Genomic DNA, 27,134 nt, shown 5'->3' on the forward strand with positions numbered 1-27,134 from the left:
GATTTGCTGGGAATGGTTGTTGAGGTTGTTGAGGAATGGTTGTTGAGGCAGGCTGTGAACCATGAAGCACTGTGATGCCAATTTCTTCCAATCGATGGAGCAGAATGTTGTGATTTAATGTATCAAATGTGTCTGATGTCTGGTAGAATTAGAATGTATGAAGTACTGAAGTCAAAACTACGATGTACTGTATCTGTCACCGATAATAGTAAGGTTTTGGTGTTATGAAATTTCCTAAAGCCAAATTGATACTGGTCGAGGACTGAGTGGTTGTCAAAGAACTGAGATAACTGTTTCAAGACAATGGATTCTATTATTTTGGCTAAAAATGGTAATGAGGATATGGAGCAAAAAATTTGAGAAATCTTTTGGTTAAGAGTTGAATTTTTTAGAATGGGTCTGACTAAGGCATGTTTTAGAGAAGGAGGAAGGATACCAGTCGTTAGGGATTAATTATTTGTGAGACTGGTCCAATGATCTCTTAGCAACCAATTTTTAGTAGCGTGGTGGAACAGGGATTTAGGGGGCAGGATAAGGTATTTAACTTGTTATTGATTTGTAGAATTTCAGGTTGAGAAACGTATTCAAAGTTGTACCAGCAAGCCACAGGTGAACTTTAACACAAAAAACAACTTAACCATATTATCAGATTTTTTTTAAGAAGATTGAGGTAGCAGAAACATCCACTCACCTGCAGCAAAGTATATACATTTACTATGCATCATAACTCCTCTCACTTGCCTGCAAAAAAATCTTCCATATTACAGAGAGAACAAATACACTTATGATCCTAGGAGCATAGAAAAGGTCCTGGCCTGGTCTGACTGTATTCAAGGAAAGGAAATTATCAGGCAAGAAGTAATTTCACCTCTCTCTTCATCCAATCAGATCAGTCCAGATGAATGAGATATACCCAAGCGGGATGTTGCCTAAGCATCTCGCAAAACAGATGAGGCCAAGGAGGCCTCTTCTATAGCTCTGATCTCTAGGTGGCAATGCTTAGAGAAAATATGTAAACATAGAAACATAGAACATAGAAATGACGGCAGAAGAAGACCAAATGGCCCATCCAGTCTGCCCAGCAAGCTTCACACATTTTTTCTCTCATACTTATCTGTTTCTCTTAGCTCTTGGTTCTATTTCCCTTCCACCCCCAGTTTTAATGTAGAGAGCAGTGATGGAGCTGCATCCAAGTGAAATATCTAGCTTGATTAGTTAGGGGTAGTAGCCGCCGCAATAAGCAAGCTACACCCATGCTTATTTGTTTTACCCAGCCTATGTTATACAGCCCTTAATGGTTGTTTTTCTTCTCCCCTGCCGTTGAAGCAGGGAGCTATGATGGATACGCGTGAAGTATCAGTCTTCTCCCATGCCGTTGAAGCAGAGAGCCATGCTGGATGTGCATCGAAAGTGAAGTATCAGGCACATTTGGTTTGGGGTAGTAACCGCCGTAACAAGCCAGCTACTCCCCGTTTTGTGAGTGTGAACCCTCATTTTCTCCCCTGCCGTTGAAGCAGAGAGCTCTGCTGGATGTGTGAAGTATTGGTTTTTCTTCTCCCCTGCCGTTGAATCAGAGAACTATGCTGTATATGCATTGAAAGTGAAGTATCAGACTTATTTGATTTGGGGTAGTTACCGCCGTAACAAGCCAGCTACTCCCCTCTTTGTGAGTGCGAACCTTTTTTTCACATTTCCTCTTGCTGTTGAAGCTTAGAGCGATGTTGGAGTCACAGTAAGCATGTGTATGTTTATTTAATAAGGGTATTGACTCCAGGCAGTAGCCCTCATTCTGGCGAGTCACCCACTCTTCATTGGCGGCCTCTTGACTTTATGGATCCACAGTGTTTATCCCACGCCCCTTTGAAGTCCTTCACAGTTCTGGTCTTCACCACATCCTCAGGAAGGGCATTCCAGGCATCCACCACCCTCTCCGTGAAGAAATACTTCCTGACATTGGTTCTGAATCTTCCTCCCTGGAGCTTCAAATTGTGACCCCTGGTTCTGGTGATTTTTTTCCTACGGAAAAGGTTTGTCGTTGTCTTTTGATCATTAACACCTTTCAAGTATCTGAAAGTCTGTATCATGTCACCTCTGCTCCTCCTTTCCTCCAGGGTGTACATATTTAGATTCTTCAATCTCTCCTCGTACGTCATCCGATGAAGATCCTCCACCTTCCTGGTCGCCCTTCTCTGTACCGCCTCCATCTTGTCTTTGTCTTTTTGAAGATACGGTCTCCAGAACTGAACACAGTACTCCAGGTGAGGCCTCACCAAGGACCTGTACAAGGGAATAATCACTTCCCTTTTCTTACTCGATATTCCTCTCTCTATGCAGCCCAGCATTCTTCTGGCTTTAGCTATCGCCTTGTCGCATTGTTTTGCCGATTTCAGATCATTAGACACCATCACCCCAAGGTCCCTCTCCTGCTCCGTGCACATCAGCCTTTCCCCGCCCATCGAATACAGTTCATTCGGATTTCCACTCCCCATATGCATGACTTTGCACTTCTTGGCATTGAATCTCAGCTGCCATATCTTCGACCAATCTTCCAGTTTCCTTAGATCTCGTCTCATTCTCTCCACTCCTTCCGGCGTGTCCACTCTGTTGCAGATCTTTGTGTCATCCGCAAAAAGACAAACCTTACCTTCTATCCCGTCCGCAATGTCGCTCACAAAGATATTGAACAGGACCGGTCCCAACACCGATCCTTGCGGTACACCACTTAAAACCGCTCTCTCTTCAGAGAAGGTTCCATTTACCATCACACATTGTCTTCTGTCCGTCAACCAATTTGCAATCCAGGTCACCACCTCGGCACTCACTCCCAAGCTTCTCGTTTTATTCACCAGTCTCCTGTGCGGAACCGTATCAAAAGCTTTGCTGAAATCCAAGTATATGATATCGAGCGCTCTTCCTCGATCCAATTCCTTGGTTACCCAGTCAAAAAAGTCAATCAGGTTTGTCTGACAGGATCTTCCTCTGGTGAATCCATGCTGCCTCTGGTCCATCAAATCTCCCGACTGTAGATAGTTCACTATTCTCTCTTTCAACAGTGACTCCATTACTTTTCCCACCACCGAAGTGAGGCTAACCGGTCTGTAGTTACCAGCCTCCTCTCTGTTCCCACTCTTGTGAAGCGGGACCACCACCGCTCTTCTCCAATCACTCGGCACCACTCCCATTTGTAGGGATCTATTGAACAGGTTGCACAGCGGTCCCGCCAGCACATCTCTGAGCTCCCTCAGTATCCTTGGATGAATCCCATCAGGCCCCATGGCTTTGTCCACTTTCAGATTCTTTAGCTCTTCCCATACATTATCTACTGTAAATGGATTTTCCTCTGTTCCGCTTCCCTCCAGTTTCTTGTTGTGTAGAGATGGTCCTTCTCCAGGGTCTTCTTTAGTGAGAAGAAGTAAAGAAGACCAAGTCATCACTTTACATATCTCCAATGGAGAAACATACTGCAATTGTGCCCACAAAGTCATCTGCACCCTTGTGGAATGAGCAATTACTTTCTTTGGCAATAGAGCACCAGAGACTACATAAGCTACTGTAATTACCTCCTTAATCCAAACCCATGATCATAGCCTTAGAAGCCATTTCTCCTTTTCGCGTTCTACTATACAGAACAAAGATGATCTGAGGCAACGGTGACCTTAAGATATCACAAAAGATGTCTCTGTACAACCAAGGGACAGAGAAATGCCTAGTCCTCACAATCTGTCCAATTACTAAAAGAAGGTAAAGAAACAGATTGATTAAGCTGGAATTCTGAGACCACATTTGGAAGAAAGGAGGGAACTGTACAATCCTGGCTCTGTACCTCATAACTGAGAGAAAAGTTTCCCTACAAGAAAGAGCTTACAACTCCAATATCTTCTGAGACAAACAAATCACAACCAGGGGGACAGTCTTCAAAAAGTCAGACTAGAGAAACAGATGTAATAGGAATGAAATGAGATCCTTCCAGAAAGGACAAACCTAAATTCAGATATAAGAATGGAACCAGAACTCAAAGCAAAGGCCTAATGTGCTTCACACCTCTCAAGAAACAAAGCACATCTAGATAAGAAGACAGTGGTCTACCTTGAATACGCCTTCTATAGCAAGAGTCATCTTCAAGGTGTTTAAGAGCCAAGCCCTTAGAAGGTCCCTCTTGCAAGAAATCCAAAATCAAAGGAACAGACGCTGCTCCAGGCACACATTGGTGGCCTGAGTACCAACCCTCAAACACTCTCCAAATGTGGACATACGACAAGGAAGTAAAAAACTTCCTAGCTTTCAAGAGAATGGCCACCATAGTCTGGGAATAACCTTTCATCACCAAACATATCCACACAAGCGCCAAATTGTAAGACAAAATCAATCTAGATCCATGTGAAACACGGGATCCTGGGACAGCAACAACTTATGGGGCAGAAGACAGAGGGATGCCGCAAAGCAGACACCTGAGATCCGCATACCACGATTGACATGACCAGTCCAAAGCAATAAGAGCCATCCTTCCTAGAAGACAAGCAACTCTGTGAAGTGCCCTATCATGTGCCAAGGAGAAAATATATACAAGAATCTCCGCCACCCAGACCTGCACCAGAGGCATCGAGTCTGGACAAAATAACATCCCTCTTTTGACTGAAAAGCTTGCGCGCCTTCTCATTCTTGCTGGTCACCAACAGGTCTAACTCCATCCAAGCCCAATGGAAGGCACTGTGAGAAAGAACCCTTACCCCAAATCCAGAACATGGCAACTGAGGATATCCACCTGCATATTCTCAATGTCTGTTATGTGAGACATCAACAAGGCCTCCTATCTGCCCAATGAAAAGCAGGCCTATTTCTAATGATGCCTGAGAACTCTGGCATTGTCAGACACCACCCTGACCATTCATCCCACTACCTGAGGTGTAAATTCCAAGAAAGCCAGCCAAATTGCTCCAGCCTCTAATTGGTTAATGGACCAGTTTGCTTCCCTTGTGGCCTACTGTCCCTGAGCAAACAGCTCCTGACAGTGCACAACCCAGCCTGACAGACTACCATCCAATGTCACTACAATCCAGACTGGAGTCACCAAGTCCAGCCTCTGTTCTAAGTGCTTGCAGTCCATCCTCCCTCGTAAGCTAACTTTCACTGACTCTGGCAGCATCAGACATCTGGAATATCCTTGAGCTTGGGGATTCCATCTGGACAGCAGGGCTATTTGAAGAGGACATGTGTGTTGCTGTCCAAGAGCCAAGATTCTGCAAGTAGGACTTCACCATCAGAATCATGGCCTCAGCAAACACCTGGATCTGACCACACAATTTCTGTATCCTCTAGTCCACAAGATGAAAACATCTTATCTGAACTCAAGGACAATCCAAGATCAGAGACAGCTGCAGATGGCTCCTGGGGAAATTGACAATCTACTTCAATTCCTACAGCAACTGTATCACCCACTGAGTGGCCAATGCGCTTTCCTGACATGATTTTACTACTATCAACCAATTATTCAGATAAATGTGAAACAAAATACTCTTTTACAACGCTGCCACCACAACCACCATCACCTTTGAAAAAGATCCTTGGGGCAGTGACTGAAACTGAAAATGCTGACCCAGGACAGCAAAGTGAAGGAAGCTGCTGATGATCCTTCTGAACAACCACCATCACCTTTGAAAAAGATCCTTGGGGCAGTGACTGAAACTGAAAATGCTGACCCAGCACAGCAAAGTGAAGGAAGCTGCTGATGATCCTTCTGAACTAGAATATGCAAATAAGCCTCCTTCAGATCCAGAGATGTCAGAAATTCTCCTTTCTGTGCCACCATAATCACTAATTGCAAGGTTGATCACAAGGTTTCCATCCTACAGTGAGCCACTTTCAAGAGTCGTCAACTCACTTCAGGTCCAAAATGGAATGAAAGAACTCTTCCTTTTCTAGAAGCATGAAATAAATGGAATAGCGGCCTAGACCTTCCTGCTTTTTTGACAGCAGAATCACTGCTTGCAAGTTGAAAAGTCTCTTTAGAGTAGACTTCACAGCTTCTTTTTTTTCAACTAAATGACAAGGGGAAACCATAAAGGCATTGGAAACTAGGCAAGTGAATTCCAGAGAATATATATTCTTTACAATTTCTAGGACCTACTGATCCATCGTGAATTAGGCCCAGCTCTGATAAAATAGAAATAGATGGCCACATATCTCCAGCACTGGAGGTAGGGTCCCCAAACACTCATTGTGTAGCTCTAGAGGAACTGGTTCCTGCTGCTCCTTCTTTATCTCCCTTCTTCAAGTGAAGAGACTGGAATCTGGAATAAGGCCTTGACCTCTGTTCTGAAGAGTTCCAACCTTGTCTGAATCACCCAGAGTCCTGAACTTATTGTGAGATAAGTAACTGAGATGGTGCTCTGCTTCTATCTTCCAGAAGCCTCAGTACCTTCGAGTCACCTCCATGCCTTTGCCATCTTTTAAGGCTCTTCAGCAAACAAGAGCTAACCCTTAAAACCACAATTTAGATAAATTATTTTTAGAGATAGAATCTGCTGACCAGTTGCGCATCAAGATGAGTCTCCAAGCTGCAGTAATAGAAGCTAATCCCTCGGCGTGGAACGTATCAAATTGTATCCAGCACTTGCCAAGTAGGCAGTGCCTGGTTCCAATGGTGGGGATGGTTTTCTCTTCCCCAGGGGATCAACATGTGTAGCAGGTGCTCAGATAACAAGCACTGTGGGCACTGGAAGAATAGAGACATCCTCTTGGACTGAACCCTGCACAAGGCTTGCAGGCTCTGAAAAAATTCCTATCCCAAGGTATTGGCACCTACTCTCTCCTGAAGATAAAAGCCTTAAAAGAAGCTTCCAGAAGCACACACTCCAGATCAATTTGATTATTCAACCTTGAGAAGAGGAAAGGTCTGGCAGATCTCATAAGGTGTCTATAACAGGATCTCCCAGAGAATCAGAAGACTCCCCATGGTATTCTTAGCAATCCCCAGAAAACACAAATAATGAGCTAATTGTTCCCTGCAGAAAACAGAGGGAACATGGCAGTTTCATCCTTCCCCTCCAGAAGAATTCACCTCCACTCCTGTAATTTCGCTGACCCGAGTTTGACTCATGGTCAGCCCATTGGGGACTGTACCCATTTGGAGAGGCCACAGCATAGCTGCACAGATGCTGGATGTGCTGGAGCTGCCCCTCGGTCAGAGGCATCTGGCAGGGGCTGTAAGAGAAGGGGCAGTCAAAGAAATACATGTAAGAGAAAAAGAATTTTAGAGTGGATTTAGGGAATGAACTCAGACCTATGGAGAAGGCCTGCCAAAGACCTTCTATAAGGTCTTTAGAAACTGAAGACCAGAACACAGGAGCAGAGTCCACGTGAAAGGCACCAACCATTACCACCTGCTATCCCAGCAAAACAGCCAAATCAGCAGTGAGAAAGGACTCCCCTCACTGCCCCATGGGTTCAAGATGGCTGCCGCAGCACTCATAGTGAGCCTTTCAGGGGTGAGAAGAATATCAGCTGCTGGACCAACAAATTCCTGGCCTTTGAAATGCTGGAATCACCAACAGAAATAACCCTCTGGCTTTCGGAGACAAACAACCATGGCAAGTTCCAGTGCAGCACTCAGCCACAGCACTGCTACTCTGCTACTGAGCGAAGGCTATTTTCCCCCACGCACTGGAGAAGGAGCCATCCTCTCATGAAACTGCCCTGCAGTGTGGAAGGCAGACTCACACGTACTTGCTCGCCATAAAGCTGTCCAGCGGTCTGCCCCAAAGAATGGCTGCCACTGTACTCCAAGTCCCCTGCAATCCTCTTTTTTTAAAATATTTTTTTCTTTTTTCACTTTATTTCAAGTGAACAACACACTCTGCTCTGTTCAAGGTGACCCAAACTAGACAGCAGGATAGACAAGAAGGAGGGAACAATAAAATAAGGTAACAAAAAATCACAAACATTCTACCAGTCATGCTAACAGCCCCCTTGTCCTATCACTGATTGCCCTGAGGAGGTAGAAAAATTTATCGTCACTATGGGAGCCATCTCCATTTTGTACTAACCATTCCCAGGACCATATTCAACTGATGGAGGCAGTGCCTGACTTTCACCTCGGGAGCAACCCCTCTTCAAACTTCCTGAATGTCTACCTAGCCTCAGTCCACAGCACAGGATGCTTGCCTACTACATTTGCTGGAGACAGAGAATACTAGCAGGCTGGTGTCAGCAAGGAGGCATATAAAGTGTGACATCAGTGAACCTGCTGATATCTATCTCTATCTGCTAATTGGGGTACATAATCCCTTTGTCTGGACTTATCTGACTGGATGAAGAGAAACAAGGAGCTGTCTATGAAAGAGAGAGAAAGAGTGCATTAGCAATAAAATATGTTGCATTCTGCCACCAGGCCAGAAAACTAATCTGAGCAGAGACACATTCACTAGCACCAGAACCTGGGAATTGTCCTTGTTCCTGTCCTTTATAAGGTTTGTAAATTTTATTTTCTTGTTATCACCAAAATTATACATATAGTTTTTCTCTTATTTTCTTTAATCACTTTGACAATATATGTACAAACTATATTGCCAATCCTACATCGAAATCTGACAGAGAAAGAGAGAATGTCCATCTCTAAGAGAAAGTGAGGGACAAAGAGAAAACAAGGAACAAGAGGAAAGAGGGGTACAAAACAGGTTGTGTATTTTAAAACGACAGCACCCAATTTTGGTCACATGTAATTGAGACATACAAAATATTTTTGGTTAGCACAAAGTAATATATCACTATTTCTTTGACTTCTCAGCTTCACAGAATCCCACAGAAAAAAACAATTTCAAAAACAGTTTTAGAGTCCGCATTCAATATGAATGTCAGCAAAGTTCTCCAATTATTATTATTACTTTTCAATTTGTAGCCATACCTCTGCTTCTGGGATCGAAATGTGTGCTCCTACTGACTAAAAAGTAAGAACGAGAAGTGGGATTTACTGGGCTTTGCCACTTAAACATTTTTTTAATCCAAAGGGGTTGAGCTAAATCTGCTTTTTAACGATGATCCACCTTACTACGAGGATGAGAGGTACGCCTGCTCTCTGATATGTCTGAAAGATGCAGGAACACGTCATCTCCCTCCCTTCCCAAAACTAATTCAGGCACCTATCTCAACAATCACCCTCTCTCTCTCTTCCCCCTTCCGAAGGAACACAACCATTAAAATCTACACAAAAAGAAATCACAAAAATATTCATCTTAAGCTAATCATTGCTACTAGCCAGCACAGATCTAAACAATGCCATCGGAACAACTTATATGTCTATCATCTCCCAGCCTCCTGTTCCCTTCCCCATCCCTGTGATCAAAGAACACTGTATTGTCAGTTCCAGTCCTGGTTTAACCATTAAACTTATTGGCTTTCAGTTGCAATCTGTCTAAGAAACGCAGGACCACACCCACCAAATGCAATGGGATAAAACCAGGAGGGGCTGGCGCACTTTGCCCCACTAACATGGGACTGTCTGGTCTAAGGATGTACTGTCATGACATGGAAAGAATCAATGTCATTTGTCATTTTGTTTTATGGCATTTCCAATCCGAAACGACAAAAAAAAATTTGTTTCATTTTATTTTGTTTTCTGCTTGCAAAAACATTTTATCGAGTGCTAAAAAGAAAAACGTAAAACAAAAATAATGAAATGAAGCCATTTTTTTTCCATTCACACTACTAATCTGATATATATATATAGATACACACATACACACACATATACATACACACACATATATATATATATATATGTGTGTGTGTGTATGTATGTGTGTGTGTGAGTGAGAAATGAGAAGTAAGCAAAGAGAGTTAAAAGAAAAAAAATGGCATGTTTTGATTCACAAAGTCAAGCAATGTAATAGTCACTCCCATAGTCTATAGTACAGAGCTTCCAAAACCTATCCTTGTAACACCACAGCCAGTCAGGTTCTCAGGATATCCACAAAGAATATGCATAATATAAACAGCACATATAGAAACCCTAAATTTGTCTCAATCAGACTGGCTATGGGGTCAGTAGAAGAAGTTTGGGTAGCCCTGCCATAATAATAGATTTGTCTCTGAGATAGTGAGCTTTTACAAAAACATTCTGCCTTCTGAAAAACGTCTGTTGATACCACCAGCTGCGATCATCTCTTGGGATTCACTGTAGGGCTGCTATCTAGGCTTAAATCCCTGTCACCTGGCAAAGACACAACTGCACCAGCCAATATGAAGCTCACTGTTAAGTAAATTGTACAACTGCATTAATCACTGCCAGGCATCAAAGCACAGTCTAACAGGAGTTGCGTGCGGGCTTTCAGAGTTCAAAGGAGAGCCAGAGCAGTCAATATTTACTGTAAAACATTGAAATAACAAACCTAAAGGGCAAAGGAAAATTGGTACTTACCTGCTAGTTTTCATTCCTGTAATACCACAGATCAGTCCAGACCAGTGGGGTTTGCATCCCTACCAGCAGATGGAGTCAGAGAGCAAACCTTTGGGCACTGCTACATAACTGAGAGTGCCATCTGCAGTCCCTCTGTATTGACCTGTACCCAAGCCAAGATTAATCTAAACACCCCTTGAACAGGCGGAATCACAGGGTTGGAAACCCCTGAAATTGAAAACTTTGCATGACCGCAACGAAACAAGACAAGAAACTGGAAACACCGCAGATCCTGTCCAACAAAAATAATCCTCATAGCAAAAATATTTGCTTACTAAGATCTTCACTTTCCTTCTTTTTTTTTTTTCTAAACATGGTAGGACAAAATCTATGTTTCGGAGTCAAATGGTGGGCCTCTAGACTGATCTGTAGTATTACAGGAATGAAAATTAGCAGGTAGAACCAAATTTTCCTTTCCTGAACATACCCAGATCAGGCCAGACCAGTGAGATGTATACAAGCACCCCTAAACTGGGTGGGAACATGAAAGACCCGCATGCAGAACACTCTCACTAAAGGATCCCTCATCTTGCGCCCTCACATTTAATTGATAATGTCTGGTGAAACTATGAATCGAGGACCACACCACAGCCCTACAAATCTCCTGCGCTGACGGAAGCTGACATTCCGCCCAGGACGTGGCCTGCATCCTTGTGGAGTGCGCTCTCAAACCCACAGGAATCTGCTGACCTTTACAAATGTACGCTGAACAAATTGCCTCCCTAAGCCAATGAGAGATGGTAGCCTTAGAGGCTTTGTCCCCTTTCTTCACGCCACCGTACAAGACAAAGAGATGAGTGAAACGGCGAAAGGCATTCGTGACTTCTAAATAGCATAAAAGAATCTGCCGCACATCTAAAAAATGCAACTTCTTATCCTGAGGGGAATTTCTCGACCATTCCGGGAACCCCGGTAGCTTTACCGTCTGATTGACATGGAAGGAGGATACTACTTTTGGCACAAAGGAAGACACTGTTCGCAACAACACGCTGTCGCTGTAAATCCATAAAAATGGGTCCCCACAGGACAGAGCCTGAAGCTCTGAAAGCCTCCTAGCAGAGCAAATAGCCACCAATAACACCGCCTTAAGCGTCAAATCCTTCAGGGTCGCTCTTCGCAAAGGCTCATATGGAGCTTCGCACAGGACGTGGAGAACTAGGTTTAGACTAAAAATCCAGACAAGTCTTATGCACCAGAGGATGCAAATGCTTTACCCTCTTGAGGAACCTGATTACATCTGGATGAGCGGCAAGAATTCGACCATGAAACTTGCCCTTGAGCGCACCCAAAGCTGCCACCTGAATATGAAGTGAGTTGTAGGCTATCCCCTTGGATAAACCATGCTGCAGAAATTCTAAAATATGCAAGATATCCACCGCCAGGGGATCCAGCCAACACTTCAAAAACCTTCCAGACTCTAATATATGCCATGGATGTAGTTGGTCTCCTATCCTGCAGAAGTGTGGAAATGGCTTGTTCAGAGCAACCCTTCAAATGCAGCCTCCGCCTCTCAAAAGCCAGCCTGCGAGATAAAAGAGATCCTCCTGATCTGAAAATATGGGCCCCTGACGCAGCAACCCTGGAAGATGAGTTAGCCTGAAGGGACCTGCTTCCGCGAGCTGCACCAGATCTGTGAACCATGGTTGCTGTGACCATTCCAGCGCCACCAGCACCACACTCCCAGGATGCATCTTTATGCGCCTGAGGACCCGACCAATGAGGGGCCACGGGGTGAACACATAAAGAAGGATTCCTGACAGCCAAAATTGCACCAGAACATTGAGGCCCACAGAACCGGGCTCCTTTCGTCGACTGAAAATTCTCTCCATCTTTGAGTTGACTCACATTGCCATCAAATTTAACTGGGGGACGCCCCCACCTGGCATATGTAATTCCACGCCTCGGGGGACAACTCCCACTCCCCTGGAGCCATCTGTTGCCTGTTGAGGAAATCCGCCTGCACGTTGTCTACATGCGACACTGCTAGACCTTTGAGATGGTGCTCCGCCCAAGCAAACAACCTTCTAGCTTCCGGCCTCAAGGCATGAATCTTTGTATGGCCCTACCGACTTATGTACACCACAGTGGTCACGTTGTCTGAGAATACCCGAACCATCCGCCCCCTGACCAAGGGCAAGAAAACCTCCAGGGCTCAACAGACTGCCCTCGTCTCAAGACGATTGATAGACCAGGATCTTTCTCCTGGTAGCCAAAGACCTTGCACTGACTGGCCCAAGCAAACTGCCCCCCAACCAGAGAGACTTGCATCTGTGGAAACCACCATCCAGTCTGGGAGTTCCAGGGCCATGCCTTTCTCTAAATTGAAATGAGACAGCCACCATGAGAGACTGACTTGGATTCTCGAGGCAGAGGACACCTCATGTGTGCATGAGGACTCCTATGTGGAAAAGCCCAGGGAACCAAATCCAACGTGTAAGCCATGGACCCCAGGACTTGTAAATAGTCCCACGCCATCGCACCGTCAACTGAAGGAGACGCTTCACTTGAGATTGCAACTTCACCACCTGGTCCGCTGCCAAGAAGACTCTGCCCCACCGAGTGTCAAAGAGAGCTCCTACGTACAACAAGGCCTGCATCGGCTCCAAATGATTCTTCTGCACATTTATGACCCAACCGAGCAACTGTGAGGTGACCATCACCCTCTGGAGAGATCTCTTGCACTCCTCCTTGGACTTAGCTCAAATCAGCCAATCGTCCAGATACGGATGAACCAAAATTCCTTCCTTGCAAAGGGCCGTCACCAACACAACCATCACTTTGGCAAACGTGCATAGTGCCTTCACCAGACCAAAAGGGAGGGCCTGGAACTGAAAATGCTGATCCAACCCCATGAAATAAAGTAATTTCTGATGATCCCTCCAGATGGGAACATGCAGGTATGACTCCGTGAGATCTAGAGAAGCCAAGAACTCTCCTTTGCGCACCGTCACTACTACGGTACGTAGCGTATGTACGCAAAAGCAAAGGACCCGAAGGGACTGGTTAACCTTCTATAAGTTGAGAATGGGCCGAAAGGAGCCCTCCTTTTTGGTCACCATGAAGTATGCGGAATACCTCCCCTGTCCCTGCTCCGACAACAGGACAGGAACAATGGCTTTTAGGTCGAGTAACCTCTGCAGAGTCCTCAAAACCGCCTCCTACTTGCTGCGGGAGACCACATGAGACTTCACAAAAGGCCTCCCTTACCAGGCACGAAAATTCTAGAGCGTAGCCCTCTCATATTACCTCCAAAACCCAGCGATCTGAGGTAATCCTTTCCCACTCCTTGTAAAAGCTGGACAATCTGCCTCCTACAACTTCTACAGAGGAGTAAGGGCCCCTGACTTCATTGGACTGATTTTCTGCCTCCAGAGTCCTGACTTGTCCCATTTCTGGCCAATCTGTGGGCTCCACGAAAGGATTGGTGGTATCCAACGATCTGCTTTGCTGCGGAGCCAGAAGAGGATTTGCTGGACCAGAACCTGCGAGAATCCCGAAAACAGGTCCGAGCTGAAAATAACTTCCTAGTGGGCTTCCTGTCGCCGGCAATCTGTTCCCCTTCGACTCCCCCAACACCTTCATCAACTGATCCAAGTCCTCCCTGAACAAAAGCTTCCCCTTGAATGGGAGGTTACAGAGCTGGACCTTGGTCGATAAGTCCATCGACCAATTAAGCAGCCACAGGAGTCTACAAGCTGCCACTGATGAGACCATGCTACAAGCCGACGTACACACCAAGTCATACAGTGCATCCGCCACATAGGTGGTCCCAGCCTCCAGACGGGCCGCCTGCAGGGAACCACTATCTCCTGATGCCATATGCTCTGGAACCTTCCGAACCCAACACAGACAGGCCCTCTGCATCAAGCTGGCACATACCACTGCTCGAAGACTCAACACAGAGACCTCAAACAACCATTTGAGCTGCACCTCCAGTTTGCGATCCTGAACATCTTTCAGGGCGGCTGCCCCTGCCACTGGGATGTCGTCTTCTTGGTAACAGCCATGTCGACCTTCGGAACCTTCAGCAGGTCAAGAGCTTCGTCCATCAAGGGATAAATCTTAACCATCATTCTGCCCACCTTCAGACCCATGTCCAGGGAGTCCCACTTCTGGTTCACCAACTTCCTGATCTTCTTCGGCAAAGGAAAGGCACTTGTGGGCCCTCTAAGTCAATCCAGGGCCGGACTGACCCCTTCGTTATCAGACTCCTCCTGATGACCTTCATGCGTAGCTCCTCCAGAACCTGGGGAATCATAGGCCGCAGCTCTTTCCAACTGAACAAACACACCACCCAAGGATTATCCCCTTCAGGCACCAGGAACTCATCTGGATCAGGGTCATCCTTGGAGCCATCCACATCTGGGGGTTGGCATCACCTCTGGATCTGTCTCATCATCCTGCGAGTAATCTGAATCCTTACCATCCCCGGGAGTACTGTCGGCCCCCAATCGACTCAACCACAGGCGACGTAGAATATCACCAGCCTCCTGTGAGACCCTCCTGGGCTTTTTATCTGAGGGGCAGTGGGGCCACTCTGCAGCCCGTTTTCTCCCGGAGCATCTCATGTAAAAGGAGAAGGGGAAAAATGAGATGTAAAAGGAAAGGGGAAAAATCCCCCGAATCATCTTCCCCCAAGCCTGGAGGACTGTAAATCAAATCTCCCTCCCCATTAGAGACTCGCCCTCTTGAGCCTTCTCCTCAGCAGAAGCAGGAACAGGCCTGGATGAACGGAGGCCTGGTTTCTCTCCATGGCCCCCCCACCGAGGAGCCTCCTACTCCGATCTACATTCTGGGCAGAGGGATCGGGTGTCCAGCCATGCCGCGGAGAAGCCACCAGCGTGGCATGTGGCCATCTAGTGCTTTGGCGCCATTAGGATCTCCATGTGCCATGCAGCGCACCTCCCACTAGGCTGAAGACGTGGTGCCGAAGAAAAAATGCAGCGCACAAGCTCCGACCTCTGGACCGCAGTCGCACCGAATACCAGCTCCCGCCAGCATGCTCACCCAATCGTAGCTACCAACCAACCCGCCAAAAGAAACAGCGAGGGAGAACTAACGGTCACACCACAGCCCCCTGAGCCTAAGCCTGTGCCACTCACTACACGCACCCAGAACCCCGGGCCGCCGGCACATCTGCACAAAAACCACTCTTCCACCCCTCAGGAGTGGCCAACAGCACCCAATGTCAAGGCACACCACAATCGACTGTAGACAGCCTTTCCTGAAGACTTTTTTTTTTTTTTTTAAAGAAAAGCAAGGCTTAAGAAACACTTTCCTGGACAGGAACAGTGATGATCAAGAGGGAAGTCTTGGAGAGTTGAGGAGGCCAGATCCCCTGGCTATTGGACCTTCTGGTACGCCGCGGACGAAGCCCAGTCAGGGGTATCCAAGCCCCTGGTCACCCGGCCTCACCTGAGAGATGACCCACGAAGGTACCTAACACCTCAGGGAGCGTCTGTCATCCCCTACCACCCTACACCTAACACTTTTTTTTAACTAACACCTAGACTCCAGGTTTGCACATCTACCATATGCTGGAATCAGAGAAATAATGAGGGACTGCAGATGGCACTCTCAGTTATGTAGCAATGTCTCAAAGTTTTGTTTCTCTTGACTCCATCTTCTCGTAGGGATACAAAACCCACTGATCTGGACTGATCTGGGTATGTTCAGGAAATGGCCATTTTTGGTTAGTCCAGGCTTTTCAACCACCAATCCTGGTGTATTCTGAGATATGTAGTCTGGTCCTGTTTAGGCAAATACAGCACTAGGCATAGCAAAAACTGAAAAAAAAACCCAAAACAACCCCCACCCCCACCCCCCATACACAAAACCTTAGAAAGGGAGGTGAAATATCAGAATTAGCCCAGAGGATGCTATGTATACAGAACTAATCAGAGCTCTAAATCCAATTATCTGTGGCTCTATGGCTGTGATTATGATCCCTTAGAATTTTAAAGGGGCAATTTTTAAACAGCCCATAGCTACAAAGGACTGACGCACGTTATACCTGCTTCCTTCTGTAGGTAGAATTCTGCTGGAAAGCAGCATGCATAAGTTTGAAAATGTGATCTATGCAAGTTGTTTTCCAACTCCACCCTCACATCACACTCCGCTAAGGGAGGAAGAGGACATTTGGGTAAACGTTGGGGGAAAAAAAGAGACTTGCAGACTTTCTCCTTTCTACAATTCATAAAACCCTTTCAGTTCAATCAGATCAGAATTTACATTTCTGCCTCTAAAATTAAATAAAATATACTACTGGCTAAACATATCTCTTATAAATACAAAACACAAGACAGGATGGCTAGGTGTGTGTGTGCATTTTTTTTTTTTAAATATGCAAAGTAATAAGGAATCCAGTTCCAGCCCTTCTCTTTTACAGAAAGCTGAGCACAAAAGGAAACAGTAATAAAATATGAACATTAAAAAAGTAAAAGCAATGTAGCTCAGAATTTTAAACAAATGGGAGGACTGAAAGCACAGCTGCCTCTAAAGTGGCGTGTCCGGCTGTGCAGTGCTCCTTTCTCTCTGTGTGCACTGGCTGAGGGCTGCCATCACCACAGTGATCCAAGACTCTGCCACAACACACTAACCCGGCACCATTCATTTGTACAAAGTTGTATGGCTCACACTAAGCAGCTACATCAGGGCTTCCCAAACCTCTTCTGGAGCTCCCACTGTTAGTCAGGTTGTGAGGATATCCACCTTCAATATTCAGGATAAATCTGCATACATCACAACCACCCTATATATAAATATAGCTCTCGCATATTCATTGTGAATATCCTGAAGCCCTGTTCTATGAGAAATTCGGGCAAGCTACATGGGCCTTATCTGCTATTATATTCCCTCTTCATATAAAGAGGTTTCTTATTCCTGACTCATCTCTATACTCTGACACATGAGGGCCCCCCACCCCCTGCTCTTTTATTCTGACTGGTGGACTGGAAACATATACATTCCAAAATTCTTTGGCTTCCAGGCACTATATCCCCTTTCTGGCACCATGCGACAGTAAATGGATAAAGCGTAATTCAGCATGCCATTGGGGGAGGAGAGGCACTGCATGGGAGGCGAAGGCCAGCGCTTCCAGAAATCCTCAATAAAAGTCCCAAAACAATGCACCTCAAAACAGCTTCCTCAATACAAGCACTCTTTCACCAGTAAAGCCCTATAAATATTTGCTGTCACAGCCTCATCTTTCACACGATCATCCTGATGGAAAAACTGGGATCCATTCAATCACAGTAATTAGCATAAATATTAAAATAAGAGAAATAATTAAAAAAAACAAAAAACTAGACACATCTTCACCACTATCATAGCACCTATTACCATTACAAAAAGCATTCTGTATTGCAAGGAACAAGAAACAATTGACAAGGCTAAGGAGACCCGACTGTAATTTTTAAAATGTAATACATTGGTTTATGCTTGTCAAAATTAAAAAAAAAAAAAAAAAAAAAGTTTGTGTGGGTTAATATAGCTGTAGCCATTAGCCACATGCTTTGTAACTGAAAGAAGAATAATCTTCTAAAAGAAGCCCTGGTTGTAGAGCCTCAAAGATCCAGGTTCAGCTCCCAGCACCACTGCACACTTTTCCAGCTTTAGCATTACATCTCTCTGTGCTCACAAGTAGATTATAAAAAACGAGCTTTGCAATGACAGCATCTGTTGTGTGCACCTGTTGCGTGCAATGACAGAATTCAAAAACTAATTTTTTCTAGATCCTACTTTTAAAAAAAACCGCAAAGCCCATATTCACATCCTACTGGAGCACCCAACCCTTGACCTCTATCTGCCCTCTTCTCTCAGAACTATTTTGGCATTGAACCCTAGACTCTTAAAACAGGTGGTGAGACTAAATTCCAGATGTGTTCCTTGTAATGGCATCCAGGGTGGGGGTGGAGGAAGAGAGCAAGGAAGAGAAGAACAGAATCTTTTCTTGTCAACTGCAAAGTATATCATATACCTACCTAATTATTACACATATCTTCTCCTGAAATAACATTTTGGTTATCAAGGAATATCCCTCAACTTGCCCTTTTTAGGGTTTACACTTTGCAGCCCTGAATAAAAACTTTCCAGCTTGGCAAAACTCAGGGTGAGAGTTTACAACCTGAGGTACTCTACCAGGCTGGACCAGTATTGCCATCTGGGCTAGAGCTCAAACGCCACAGGTTGCACAGCACTACAATACAGCACTATACCCACAGGGAGCATATTACTTAAGGAAAAGCTACGTGTCCTCCAATCTTCAGTACGTCTCCTGCTTCTGCACTCTAAGGAATCACTGTCCCACCTGCTGGTACCTCTTGAGAGCATCTCAGGCAAAGTACCCAGGATGCAAACCGCAAAATCCCTGTTGCAAGCCAAGCCCAGAAATTATGGACCAAATAATGAACTTATTTGCTCTTTTGAACACCATAAAGTGCTACATTATAGCGCTAGTTACATATGTAGCAACATTTTATCATAAGCCAGCATAGGTGCTGGTGATGCTTAAATACAATTGTAAAAAAAAAAAAAAAAAATGGTCTAGACCTTATAATTATTTCATTTATCTAACTAGTTCTTTCTATTCACTTTAACCAAAGAACCCTTAAAAACATCAGAGACACAGGGCTGAACACTGTTGCAACATGCAGCTTCTAGGGGTGCTTTAGTGAAGACGCCTCCTTTTCTGTCCCATCCCCCAAAACCCGCCAGTCCACAGGAGGGCTAATCAGATGCAAGTTCAGCTCTCAGTCTCCCAGGATGAGCTTAACGAAGGATGCCACATCTGTCTCTTTGGATTCGTGCAGGGTGAAAAAGGGATGTTGCTGGGGAGAAATACAAACAAAAGGAGAGAAAGTTAAGAACTTGATCATCCCGTTTACAAGGTGTGTAAAAGCAAATGACTGACTTCTAATTTTGCCTTTCTGTACACAGCAGTGCTAAGGCCTGGAGGGCCTTAGCCTACATGTCTGATGCAATGACAATAGGGTGGCACATTCTTGTACAGGTCCTGATCATGGTAACCTGCCCTATCGACAGCACCTTCTGAGGAAACTTCATAGATGTCCATCTTAAAGCAACATTTCACAAGTGGTTAGAAACCCCGGTGTTCAATCTTCCAGGGAGGACAACTCAGAACCAATGGCAGGAAATATTTCTTCACAGAAAGGGGTAGTGGATGTCTGGAATGTGCTTCCGGAGGAGGTGGTGAAGACAAAAACAGTAAAAGATTTCAAAGGGGCATGGGATAAACACTGAGGATCCCTTAAGGCTAGAGGATGTGAATGAAGAAAAGAGTGCATGGGGGTAACTTGCTGGTGTGGCGGTTACTACCCTTAACCACTAAGCCTTTGTGCTGTTGATGCAACTCCATCATTGCTCTCTGCTTCAACAGCAGGGAGAAAAGAGGAAAAGGGGATTTAGATTCAGACAGCAACCAACAAGCACACTGAATTGCATAGTCTGGGAAAACAAATAAGCATAGGGGTAGCTTGCTGCTATGGCAGTTACTACCCTTAACCAATAAGCCTTTATGATGTTGATGCAACTCCAACATTGCTCTCTGCTTCAATGGCAAGAGGTAATGGGGAATTGGACTCAAACAGCAACCAACAAGGGCCCTGCCTTTGACAGTCTGGGAAACTGATAATTATAAAGGTGGCTTGTATGGCCAGTAGTTACTACCATAAGCTTGCTAGGGATGTGCATTCGTTCCCTACGAATTGGCAATCCGCAACGTATAGGGACATATTCGTTGTATTCGTGGGGAAGCGAAACGTATCGCGATTCCCCACGAATACAACAAATCTTCGCCTAATTATTTGGCCGTCTAAAGGAGCCAATTAAAAAAAATCCCCACCCTCCTGACCCCCCCCCCAAGACTTACCAAATCTCCCTGGTGGTCCAGCGGGGGGTCCGGGAGCCATCTCCTGCACTCAGACCCTCGGCTGCTGGTTTCAAAATGGCGCCGATAGCCTTTGACCTACTATGTCACAGGGGCTAACGGTACCATTGGTCAGCCCCTGTCACATGGTAGGAGCAATGGATGGCCGGCACCATTTTGAATACTGGCAGCCGATAGCTTTTGCCCTCACTATGTCACAGGGGCTACCGGTGCCCCTGGCCCGAGTGCAGGAGATCGCTCTCTGATCCCTGCTGGACCACCAGGGGCTTTTGGCAATTCTTGGGGGACCCTCCTGACCCCGCAAGACTTGCCAAAAGTCCAGCGGGGGTCCGGGAGCCATTTTGAATACTGGCAGCCGACGGTCTGAGTGCAGGAGGTCGCTCCCAGACCCCACACTGGACTACCAGGGAGTTCTGGTAAGTCTTGGGGGGGGGGTTCAGGAGGGTGGGGGGGGTTTGTAGTTAATTTAATTTTAGCTGGGACGAATAAGAATTAACATATAAATGTATCGGGGCCCCCCCTTGCCGAATGCAACATATCTGCCCCCCGACGAATACGAATCCCGAATGCAATGTATGGCGTCCCTCTGCACATCCCTAAAGCTTGCTGGACAGACTGGATGGACCATTTGGTCCTTTTCTGCCGTCATTTCTATGTTTCTATGCGACACCTGGGGACCAGCTAGCATGGAAGGTAATGTGATATTTTGAAAAGGAATCCCTAGAAAACCTCAATACTTTATATCAGTCATCTACTTTGGCTTCATTTCTGGAAATAGAGCTTGGTTTTTCGTGAGGATTCAATTTTTTTTAAAGACTTTATAATTGGGGCTACCAGTTTCAAGGGATTTATCAACTTACTTAAACATTCAACAATACTGCAAATACAAGACCACCAAATATCCTCAAATACATCATTAGCTAAGCTCAAAACCTTGTAAGTAAACCCTGCGAAAAATGTTATATATAAAGTTGTGCTCATAAGTTTACATACCGCTGGCAGAATTAGTAAAATGTGTAGCATGTTAAGAAAACATGAGTGATCAGACAAAACACGTCTATTATTTTTAATGTGTTTCAAATTAAACTATTTTGCATCACAGAATAGAACAATTATTAAACAAACCATAGCAATAAAGTAAATAATAGTCCTGTTCAAAAGTTTGCATACCCTTAGTTCTTAATATCGTGCATTGCCCCCCTTTTGCATCATCTTTAGATATCTTTTTATATCCTTTTCCTTATTTATAAAGTTGAACTACTTTTGCTCACAGATCCTATGACAGTTCTTTTGCTTTCCTCAAGCTTCAGTAACCACCAAAGTCAGTGCAGCCCTGGATGAAATGCACAAGGGTTTCTCAAGAGCTAAGAAACTCACTGACTATTTATATACAGATACTAATTAAAATCAAACAAGGCACAGGTGTGGATACCTACCCTTCGCTGCCATTTAAACCTGTGTGTGTCAACTTGAGTGTATATGATCAGCCCAAAAATTCAAGGGTATGCAAATTTTTGAATAGCACCATTTTATTATTTCCCTTATTTCTATGGTTTGTTTAATGATTGTGGTATTCTGTGATTCATAATAGTTTAATTTGAAACATAGTAAAAAAATAAGAGACATGTTTTATCTGATCACTCGTGTTTTCTTAAAATGCTACACATCTTACAAATTCTGCCAGGGTTATGTAAACTTATGAGTACAACTGTATATGCCACAAGCACACACATCATAAAACAAAGAGTCCTACAAACAATTTTTTTCAGACCCTTCATTGTCTATTCAATCTGAGATGAGCTGGTCTCTGCTTCCCTGTGCACCCACCGAACAGCTCATGCATCCCAGTACTTTACTATAGGGAATCATGGGAGCCATTTGACCACAGCATGCATCCCAAGCACCACCTGCCCATCCTCCTCCTGCACACTGCAAGTTGAAAAGCTTCACTGAGTGGGGAGGAAAACTCAACCCCATCTGGCTGGGATGTAAAAACCATGCTGGATGGAAATATTTTTTAATGAAAGAAAATAAACATATGAGGTCAATATTCAAAACTAAAAATCTGAATGGCTAACTTGGATTTAGGTGGCTAACTTGGATAACCTGCAGGTTATCCATCTAAATGGCTTTGAAAATTGGCCTCCTATGAAGCTTAAGTGATAATCACCTTCTTCTGAATTCCTTGCCTTGCTGTACAGATTGTGTAAGAAGGAAAAATAAAAATGTAGGAAGTCAACTGTTTCTCCTATTCCTGCCACTGAGGGCTGCGGCTTCATAGAAAACCAGTCTCTGATTTTAAAGCTGCCTCTGTTTCCCCTACAGGTGTTTTTTAATTTATTACGGGCAGCGTATTCAAAGCATGTTCAGCGCTCTATAGCCAGATATATCCAGTGGCCAACAGATAGCCAGATAAGTTACTTATCCAGCTATCTTTTAGCTGCATAAAAAGTGGGTAGGCAGTGAGCAGATAATGGCGGTGCTGCTTATCCGGTTAATTAACAAGCCTTCTCAGATCCCCTCGACTCACACTAGACGACAGAACATCCGTTCATGAACAATAGATCCGTTCATGAACAATAGATCTCCACACCCCCTTCAAACTCAGAATAAGAACTCAGCAATTGTCTATATTATTTAATTTCTAATTTCTTAGCCTTTCATTCCAGCAGTCTTTGCCTCCAAGTTTATTTTCCTTGTTGAATGTAACTTTGTTCTTCCTGTTCAAACTATGGTTTTTGTTCCAATTCCCCAGTTCGATGTAAACCGATCTGATATGGTCCCTCAACCATGAAGGTCGGTATAGAAAAGTTTTAAATAAATAAATAAATAAGTAGCAGTATTTAATCATATACGATTAAGATAATTCAATAAGACAGATCAGCCATAGCATTGGTCTGACTTAGCCAGATAAGTTATATCCAGCTAAGTAGCGATTTGCATATGGATATTCAGCAGCATAGCCATATTGCTGAACATCTTTTGTAACGTAGCCAGATGTGTTATATGTGGCAAAGTTACTTAGCTGGATACGGCCGAATATCGGGCCCTACGTTTTTAAGTGACCCCCTCCCCTCCCCAGTCGAACAATAAATTATATCAAGAATACCATATGGCTTCTAATGAATTACCACCTGAGGTCACAGCAGCCCAACCACCTTCTCTGGGTTTGTGGTGTCTGCATGTTATTCTTTCCAAATACAGCATGGTTTTTAGATTTCAGATGCGCTTCCTGAGCCTCTCAGCTTTAAAGACAGCCCCCTCGAGCCCCGTCACCTCACCACTCACAGACGACATCCACAGGCAGAGGATGCAAACCTCATGTGGGTCCATGATTATGTCCACGATGGACATAGTCCGCGGGCACTGGGGGCACCAACGAAAACCGGTCCACGCCATGAAATAGACCCGGCACACGGTCGATGGCCGACGGGCACCAGTTGGTGGGGAATCGACCGCAACATCGAGTAAGAATCGAAAAATAACCTAACCGTACCAGGAGGGCACTGACCACGAAGGGGGACCCGAGGAGGATTAGAGCACAAACTGGAAAAATTTGAGAGAAAACTCGAAAAAAAAGTGGAGCTCCACAAACCGCGAGGCAACTGCACAGTGGAAAAGAAGAGGCTGAAGGGTGACCTGCTTCAATGGCAAGAGGTAATGGGGAATTGGACTCAAACAGCAACCAACAAGGGACCTTGCATGGATGCGCGGATAGTGGCAGGCTGGGCACGCTCAGTCTGCTGGCCAAAGTTTCTAAAAACTTTGACAAAAGTCTATCGTGCCGGGCTCCATCGGATGATGTCACCCACATGTGACCATCCTGCTTTCCTAGGAGAATCTCTTTTACAGACTAACTCATGCAGACCAGATTTACCTGGAACGAATTCACAAAAAAAAGAATGGCTTTAGATGCCACCTTTCCCCTAGGCTATTGTTAAAATCTAATTTTTTCACATGCCATCCAATTTTCAGTCAGTGCCCAGCTGACAATGTTTCCTGAATGCCTGGAATCTTACCATCAGAATCCAACAGAAATTAAAAGGGAAAGACAAGAAAATGCTTCTTAAATTTAGGTATAAAAAGGTTTTAAGAAAAGTAATTACCGGCAACCAAGTGTGTCAATCCAAGCAGACAAGATCAAATCAGGATGAATTGAATATTGATATTTTACCCATACATAAAAGATGCCATGCTGGATCAGACCTGTGATCCATCGAGCCCAGCATCCTGTCTTCAACAGTGGCAAATCAGGGTCACTTTAAGTACCCGGCAGATCATAATAGGAAAATGCATTCCATGTTGCTCACTCTCTTAAATTTATTTTTACTCTTCTATCAGTTAGCTTTAAGAAGCAGAGCAGAGGAGTAGCCTAGCTGCTAGAGCAGTGGACTGCAAACCAGCTAAACAGTGGTTCAAATCCTGCTGCTGCTCCTTGCAATGATGGTCAGGTCATTTCACCCCTCTATTACCTCATAGGAGGACATTTATTAAGCTGCAATATTTTATTACAGGAGGGGCCAAATATCATGGGGGATGTTCCCACGATAGTTTGCCCTCCCTAACAAAATATCGTGGCGGTCTCACCACGTGATTTTTATTTTTTTTAATCGCAGGAGAAACACGACAAAATATCATGTGGCGAAACAAGGCCTACTCATGGAATGGCGATCCACCTTACTAGGTGCCAACATTGTGTTAAAGAGCCCACAGCCCAAAATGCCCCCTCCCCCCCAAAAAAAAATACATAAATGTCCCCAAGGTCTTGGTAGATCCCACCCACCCCAGGGCTACCTGTCAAGGTGGCCCCTCAATTAAAAAGAAAAACATTTTAGAAATCATGCAGTGATGTCCCCACCCCCACTTAGCATAAAAACCCCTCCTTCACAACCAAAGATTCCCCCCTCCCCCCACTGTAGTATGCCCCTCTGGTTCCCACCAGGAAAACCCTCCCCTTCCAAAAAAATAAGTCCCTGGTGGTCTAGGGTCCCCCCCCTCCATACCTTAAAGGGGTCCAAGGTACCCCTTATTTTCAGGCCCAGCACCATTTTTCAAAATGGTGCTGGGCCTGAAAATTTTTCAAAATGGTGCTGACTGACCTTTGCCCCTACCCCATGACCAATGATTTATTTTAAGGTATGGGGGATCGGGGAGGGGGGTCCTACACCACCAGCGAATTATTTTGAGGCAATGGAGAGGGAGGGGGTCCTACCCTAGACCACAAGGAACTTTTTTTTTTTTTTTTTAGAATTGAGCCCAGAGGGAGGGGAGTTTTAGGGGAACTAGAGGGGCATACTACAGTTTGGGGGGGGGGGTGTCTTTGGATGGGTTGGTGAGGATTTGATGCTAAAGAATGGGGTTTGCATAGGAAGCAGGGAGTCGCTACATGATTCCTAAAACTTTAAAAACTTTTTTATTGTGGGGCCATCAACAGGCCCCAGAGTGGGAAAGAATCTACCAAGACTCCCGAGGAACATTTGTGTATTTTGGGGTGGGTGGGGGGTTGTTGTCCCTGGGAGACTTGTTAAAGAGTCAGGCCTCCCAAAGACAAACAACAAATAACTACACCTCCCTGAAATGCAATAAAATAACATGGCTGAATGTTTTCAAAGTCAACTGCATTATTTTATTTGCTTTGAACTGCCTATGCATTATCTGCTTTGCATCCATTAGGCAATTTCATGCATGCAAATTATGCAAAGCAGCTAATTTCCACAGTAGGATGAAATATTTTTAAAAATCATGCAATATATTGCGTTAAATGCTGTTTATTATGCATTATAGCCATAATGCAGCTTAGTACCTCTAGGCCTTAGATTGTGAGCCCTCTGGGGACAGACAAATATGTAAAATACCTAAATGTAATCTGAAAAAATTGAATATAAATCAAATAAATAAGGCATGTTCTCTAGAGCTAGTACAACTTGAAAGGGTAAATAATCATTCTTTATTAACTTATTCTACCCCACTCATGATTTTATAAACCTCTATCGTGTTGTCTTTCGATCACCTCTCTTCAAGTTGCTGTGGAACAGTATATTTACTATCAGGTCAATACAGAACAGTGCGCTCGGCTGTGCGCACAGTTAGCCCCCGTTTGGCCATTCGTTTTTGACACGCTATTATTACCCCTTATACAGTAAGGGGTAATAGTGCGAGGAAAATGTGCGGCCAACCCCCCCGAAACTAATAGCACTCATCACATGCAAATGCATGTTGATGAGCCTATTAGGTATTCACCCGCAATACAGAAAGCAAAACGTGCAGCCAAGCTGCACGTTTTACTCTCAGAAATTAACTCCTTCCAAAGGCAGGAGTTAATTTCAGACAGCACCGGGCAAGTGTACAGAAAAGTAGAAAAAACTCCTTTTCTGTACACCCTCTGACTTAATATCATAGCGATATTAAGTCGGAGGCCCCAAAAATAAAAAAATCTTCTTCAAAAAAAAAAAAAATCTGCCCGCGGATTGGAAGACGGACGTTCAATTTTGCCGACGTACATGTTCCAAACCCGTGGCTGTCAGCAGGTTCAACAACAGACACCGGTAAAATTAAGCGTCGGCAGTCAGATCCACTGACAGCCGCCGCCTCCTTATTAGCGCGGGCCCTAATTTAAATACTGAATCGCGTGTCCAGGAGAGGTGTCTGGGCGCGCACTGAGAGAGCGGGTGCTCGCCTCAGAGCGCCAGCTCTCCCACGGAGTTTACTGTATGGGCCTGTTTGATTGTTCGCCTACAAAATTTACCCAATTAATTAGCTACCTTGACAAATTTCTTT

At 44.7% G+C, this 27,134-nt stretch overlaps 1 protein-coding gene across 1 annotated transcript in view; it reads right to left on the minus strand.

Moving 5' to 3' along the window:
* Positions 1-16,761: 16,761 nt before the first annotated feature.
* MAP2K6 (mitogen-activated protein kinase kinase 6) overlaps positions 16,762-27,134 on the minus strand; it is a 139,270-nt gene continuing 128,897 nt past the window's right edge. Inside the window, exon 12 of the mRNA XM_029599286.1 lies at positions 16,762-19,278. Coding sequence (XP_029455146.1) covers positions 19,201-19,278 — 78 coding nt within the window. The 3' untranslated portion in view covers positions 16,762-19,200. The remainder of the gene's footprint in view (positions 19,279-27,134) is intronic.

This window comes from Rhinatrema bivittatum, chromosome 4 (assembly GCF_901001135.1).
Source record: "Rhinatrema bivittatum chromosome 4, aRhiBiv1.1, whole genome shotgun sequence".
Lineage (NCBI taxonomy): Eukaryota > Metazoa > Chordata > Amphibia > Gymnophiona > Rhinatrematidae > Rhinatrema > Rhinatrema bivittatum.